Source organism: Acyrthosiphon pisum, chromosome A2 (genome assembly GCF_005508785.2).
Source record: "Acyrthosiphon pisum isolate AL4f chromosome A2, pea_aphid_22Mar2018_4r6ur, whole genome shotgun sequence".
Taxonomy (NCBI): Eukaryota; Metazoa; Arthropoda; class Insecta; order Hemiptera; family Aphididae; genus Acyrthosiphon; species Acyrthosiphon pisum.
The window spans coordinates 22,415,156-22,421,504 of record NC_042495.1 but is presented as its reverse complement, the minus strand read 5'-3'; the positions used below and the strand labels follow the sequence as shown (position 1 = coordinate 22,421,504).

The 6,349-nt window shown below is 26.9% G+C and overlaps 1 protein-coding gene across 1 annotated transcript; it reads left to right on the top strand.

Annotated features, from left to right (window-relative positions):
• Positions 1–2,195: 2,195 nt before the first annotated feature.
• On the top strand, positions 2,196–5,469 carry LOC115034111 (caspase-1-like). Its single transcript, XM_029489838.1, has 5 exons — positions 2,196–2,433; positions 2,946–3,124; positions 3,195–3,327; positions 3,394–3,666; positions 5,342–5,469. The coding sequence occupies exons 1-5, from the start codon at positions 2,211–2,213 to the stop codon at positions 5,350–5,352; spliced, it is 819 nt and encodes a 272-aa protein (XP_029345698.1). The 5' UTR covers positions 2,196–2,210; the 3' UTR covers positions 5,353–5,469.
• Positions 5,470–6,349: the final 880 nt, after the last annotated feature.

Sequence of the window (6,349 nt, the reverse complement as noted above, 5' to 3'; positions counted from 1 at the left end):
TTTACAAGACTGTACTACTATGCATACAATTGTAAAAAGGTTTTGTGGATAGGTACCTATGTAAAATATTTCGTTATTATTATTAATAGGTATTTATTACCTTCGATGAAAGTTGAACAGTTGAATCATCTAATGGACGCTTTATATTTTGAACTTTATTATTTTTGGTATCTTCCTTAGCTTGGTCCAATGTTTTTGCTTCATGGGAATGGAAACTCCGAATATGGGTTTCCAAATTATGACTATGACGTCCTTTCATGAGTGGTTTACGACAACCTTGAATGGTGCAAGTCGATTCATCTTTTTGGTGGTTGTAATCAAAAAACAACTTACTAACGGGATTGGTTGTCTTTCTGCCCATTTTATTAAAATTTAAAGTTATAGTTTATAACACGTATAAGAGTAATGAATAAAAACTCGCGTACTGCACAAAACAATATTAATAATATTATTTACCTAACAATTATTAACAGTGAGCAACAACAATTATAGGTCCGCGCCGCGCCGTCCGCGATAATATAACGATTTAGTACTGCACGCAGCACACTGCGCGGTGGTAATAATGATATTATATAATATTATTATTAAATTTGTTGAATTTATTCTAAATTTATTTTGGGAATTTAGATTATAGATATGTTTTGTTTAAAACTTTATGGCTTGTGCAATGTCAAGATAACTTGTCTGATCGATAGCTTACGTTTATTTTCATACTATTTAGTATTTTGAAACTACTAAAAGAAATGAATACCAACATAGCAGCTGCCGAGCTGGCGTAATTATTAATGATATTATACTCTAAGATATTATGACTTTTTATATGTATAACTATATAAAATACCAATGATTTTACTAGTTTTACTAGCTATTATTAGATCATGTAGGTATAACCATGTTTAAATAATATTGTCTGTTTGCGTTATCGCGATTTCAAAACCGATTTCAAGCCCTGAATTAAAGTGTTAAGATTTAGAACAATAATATTATTATCATTATTACCAATATAGTAATACCTAATTATCATTTATAATAATTGATGACTGGTGTCTTAGTGTCTGGGCATTTGATGTAATGATTATTCTTTGATAATTTAAAACTAACTTATCATCAAGTGGATACCTATATGGCTATCTATAGTTTAAATTCAAATTAGTTTTAAATAATATACATGTAGATTGTAGGTATATAATAATTAAATAATATATAATTTTTTATTTGTTAAAGTTATTATAACTATAAATTTAGTAAATTCATTGTCCTTCACAGGCGTATAATAATATCTAGATTCTTAATTTACATTTTGTACCGTAATGTTAAAAGAAATGACACGATACTTAACTTTGATGGTTTTTGCAATGGTAAATCTTAATTTATAAGCAATTTATTTTATAAATTTTTGAATTTTTATTTCTTCTTCAGTCTTTGTTGATAGAAGCAATGTTGTTGTCAAAAGTGTGATTGTATTTTTTGTTATGGCATGTATCTTACATAGTTATTAGTTACTCAATTTCTTCAAAAAAAAAAAAGGAATGCTAAAAATTGTATGGCTCCCAGATTTGCACATTTGATTACTTAAACTTATGCCAAATATTTTTGATTTGTATAGATCATTATGGATTCTCTACAAGAAGAGAATGTATCATTAGATTTCGGCTCAACAGTAAAGGAAGAAGAGCATCTTTTGTCTGTATCCACTGGTTTTTATGAGGAAGAATTTGATGACGACGAAGTGTTTTTAGATGATTCACAAAGTATTGATATGGAATCATTATCAGAAATTCCATCACGTGTTCGTAGAACTTCAAATGTTATTGACTGTGTTGGTGAAACTATGTCTCCAGCGCATATTAAACGTCATAGTTTCCCATCAGCATCTGGTGAAGTCTTATACTCATCTACATCGCAGTCTACAAAAGTCACAGAGTTAAATAAATCTAGGCGTGCTGAGCTCACCATTGAATTACTTGATCAAGGGTATAGTAGCCCTGGTTCACGGTCTTCTTCAGGCAGGTCTTTTAAAGGAACATGGTTCAGGTTTAGTAACAGTAATGACTCTGATTCTGTTGATGCCCGACCAATTCCAGAATTAGAAAAACAACAAACATCCAATTCAAACAGGTAAATCTATTTGTACATATTATGGCTTTACTTTGATAATATACTATAACAAATTATGTCCTGGTTTTAGAAGATCCATCCAAGAAGTTGTAATGCCTGTTACTAAAGATGCTACATGTTATAATATGGATCATGAATATCGAGGTATCGCTGTCATAATAAATAATGATATTTTTGATAGTCATAGCTTAGCCCAACGGCAAGGTTCATGGAAAGATGTTGAAGAGTTGGAAAAAATGTTCTATCGTTTAGATTTTAATGTTATGGTTTGGAATAACTTGTATTATGGAGAATTGACTCATCATTTGAACGAATGTATGTATTATTGTATTAAACTATTTAAGACTTAGAATTTAACTTTAGAGGATGTTTAACAGCACACTGTTTGTTTTCTCCCTCTGTCCCATGTGCAACAAAGACTAAACTCGTTTACGCAGAATCAATTTTTTTTTTATGTTTTTAAGTAATCTAAGAGTAAAATCACCCATTACAAAAACGATAATAATATTTTTTAGGGTATGACATCGAATTGTCTAAATATTGTCTTAAAATAATTTTAACATAACTTACCTAGACTAATAATTTTATTTTTAAGTTATACTAAGTCAAATAATAATTAAGTATAAAACCATTATGTAATGCACTCATAAAAATTATGCTTTATATTTTTTGTAATAAATGATTTTTTAAGATTACTCAAAAATCATAAAAACCGATTTTAGGTGAAAACGTTTTGTCTATATTGCACATGGGTCTGAGGAAAATAAATATTGCGCTGACATCTTCTTAAATATATATTCTTATTATTTATGGATTACATTTTACAGTGGCTAATGCTGATCATTCTCAAAATGATTGTCTCGCTATTGTTGTGTTGACACACGGGGTCAGTCAATCATTTGTTTATGCCAAAGATAATCCATACCCAGTTGAATTTTTGTGGAATTCGTTTACTGCTGATAAATGTCGTACACTAGCCGGAAAACCTAAACTATTTTTTGTGCAGGTAATTGTACAAGCTATAGAATCAAATGATAATTGTGTATTCAAAGCTTGTTCTTGTTTTTTTGTTTCAGGCATGTCGCGGAGAAAGGCTGGATCCTGGTATTACACTGAGAAAAAAAATGATAACTGAAGTAGATTCTCCTAATACCTCATACAAAATTCCTAAACATGCAGATTTCTTGATTACTTTCAGCACTTACGATGGTAAATTTCAACATTTGGAATATCATCTCTATATTTGTACAATACATTATGATAATTTTTTTTAAGGTTATTATTCATTCAGGCATCCTGAGAATGGCACATGGTTTATTCAGAGTCTTTGTTCTGAAATGAACAAACATGATCATAGAAATAGTGACTTGCTAGGAATTATGACTCGTGTATCCAGACGAGTTGCCTTGGATCATGAATCTAACAATCCAGATGAACCATGGCTACACAAGCAAAAGCAGATACCAACCATTCACTCGATGCTCATTAGAGATATATTTTTTAAGCCTAAAAATAAACCTCCATCTGAAACAATTGTATTAAGAAATCGTGAGTTTTGATATTATCTTAAAATTAAAATATGTTATGTGAAATACATTTGTCTAAACACTTTAATTCATGAAGAAACTTTTTGCTAGATAAATTTCTTGGTTATCTAAAGACATATTGTTCATGTGAAACCAGTCTATTTCATTGCAGATACAGTTATTCATTTTGTTACTAAATGTTTTGAACAAATTTACTTTGTTCCATACTTTCTTATGCAAAATAAATTTGTGTACTTTTACTCTATAGTTGAAGTTCAAGAAACTTTTTGGTATATAAATTTCTTTGTTATCCAAAGACAAACCTATTATTTGAGTGTGATGTCTATTTCACCTTAGATACAGTGATTTTGTAAACTAATAAAAAAATTCTAAGTTCATAAACAATTTAATTTGGTCAATAGTCTTAAGCATAATACATTTGTGTACTTTATACTCAATGGTTGAAGTACATGAAACAATTTGGTATATCAATTTCTTTGTTATCCAAAGGCTATCCTATTATCTGAGTTTAGTCCATTCCATCTTAGATACATTAAGTAAATTAATATAATATTTTTATACAACTTTTTATATTTATTATTATCTAAATCCAAATGCTAATTACTATATTCCTTCCGTATATTTTACATTTGTTATTTCATAATCTGTTGAAGCAATTAAATAAATTACTATCATATTTATATAGTGTCAGTAGGTACTATATTAAAAGAATTTTTTTTTAAAAACATACAAATTGAAAGTCATTTATATTTAGTTAATATACAGACATTTTAGAGTTCTGACAGAATTTTATTGTTGGTATTGACATTTTTGCTAATTAAATAATTCTTTAACACTCCAAATATTTTATTATTTTGGAATAGCTCGACTGGGTATCTGGAGGTTCTTGATGACATAATGAGAGACCTATGGACATAACTAATTACCTGGATGATGTCATCTATAATACATTTATTTGTATACAATATTTAGTATTCATTTTAAAAATTTTAACTTTATATTGTATAATAAACTTGTAAATTAATTAGTCACTTAAATATTTTAATATGCCCAACTTAAGTAAAATGTTGAAATTTTTAAGCTTATTTATCAATTAATTTCTATTTATCAAAAAATAATATTGATAAATATAGTTATAAAATGTTTGAAAAGCTTTGTTTTTTAGCTTACTTTTTTCCCTCTTGAATTAGTATAAGTCAACTTGAAGATATTTTCAAAATTCCTAGGCTGTCCCTATTTCACTTTTATAAATTAAAATTTTTTTTTTGAACATTTGAGCATCAACAACCTTAGCATTTTGTAGGGGTTACAGTTGGTTTTAGTAATAAATGTTCTGGGGGACAGGATTCATCTCAAAGAACCTGATTGGTCATTTATCCGGCATGCAGACGATACTTGACTGCAGCACACATTAGTGACTGCGTCCAACCCGCGCTTCACCAATAGGTTTGCCAGATATCCAGTTTAACCTAACCCGACAAAAGATTATGTGTCAAAATGTTGTGCGGTTTTTTTCTCACCAAGCCAAGCCCAAGTTCATTTTTGTTAATATACATATTAAACATTTGATAAAAACTATACAATTTTAGTGTAGAATGATAGTAATATTAAATATTATATTATTAAATAAATAAATTATTTTATGCGATTCTTATATATATTTTATTTTTTTACAGTCAGTAACTGAGTGCCTTTAAAATTGTACTCGAATCCGAAAAATGCAAACTGATTATAAAAACAAAATCTGCAGCAACAGCAAGCATACACAGAAATGTATTTTACCAGTGTGAAATTATATAGCTTAATAAGTTTGTGACCACATAAGTGTTTAAAGCATTAAAATTATAATAATTCAAATTTTGTGATAAAAATATATATTTTTAAGACTGAATCAATTTTGGCTTAAAATTAACTTTTGATAAAAATAATGATCTTCATAATTGTTGGTATTGTTTTTATAAAACATTTATTTTAAATATTTAAAATATTAACATATTCTCCATATAGCTATAATAACATCAATATTTCATCTAATTTTAATTTAAATTAAATTTAAAATTATTTCTGACCTACGTTATGATTTCCTTTATTATAATAGATATATTATTTATTTCTGATTGAAATATTTCCAAATTTTAATTAACAAATACTTAAATTTTATTGAAAATCAGAACAAAAATCATAATTTAATTATTTGCTTATTATATTATATACTAAGAGTTATTTGCTCATATTATTAACTAAAACTTTTTTTTAAGTTTAAAGTATTTTAGACATTTTTAATTATTACTGTTATCCGGCATTAAGTTGCCCATTATGTATGTCTTCCATAAATTAAATGTTAAGTATTATTTATTTTTTTTTTTTTTATACAATATATAAAATAAATGAAAAGTGATATTGTTGTCGCATTTAGTATATATTTTAAAGAAATATTTAGTAATAATTATAAATTTTTTTTTTACTTTTCATTATATAACTTATTACATAAGCAATAAAGGACAAAAAATTAATTTTTCATTAAATTGAATTTAACTATGTACTACAACAAGGCATTATCACTTTAATCTTAAACTCATAAACATATTTTATTATATTTTAATTTATTTAAAGTTTGCATATTATATTAATAATCTATTTTTTTTATACATTTATTGATACACAATCTTGTAATAACATGTTTT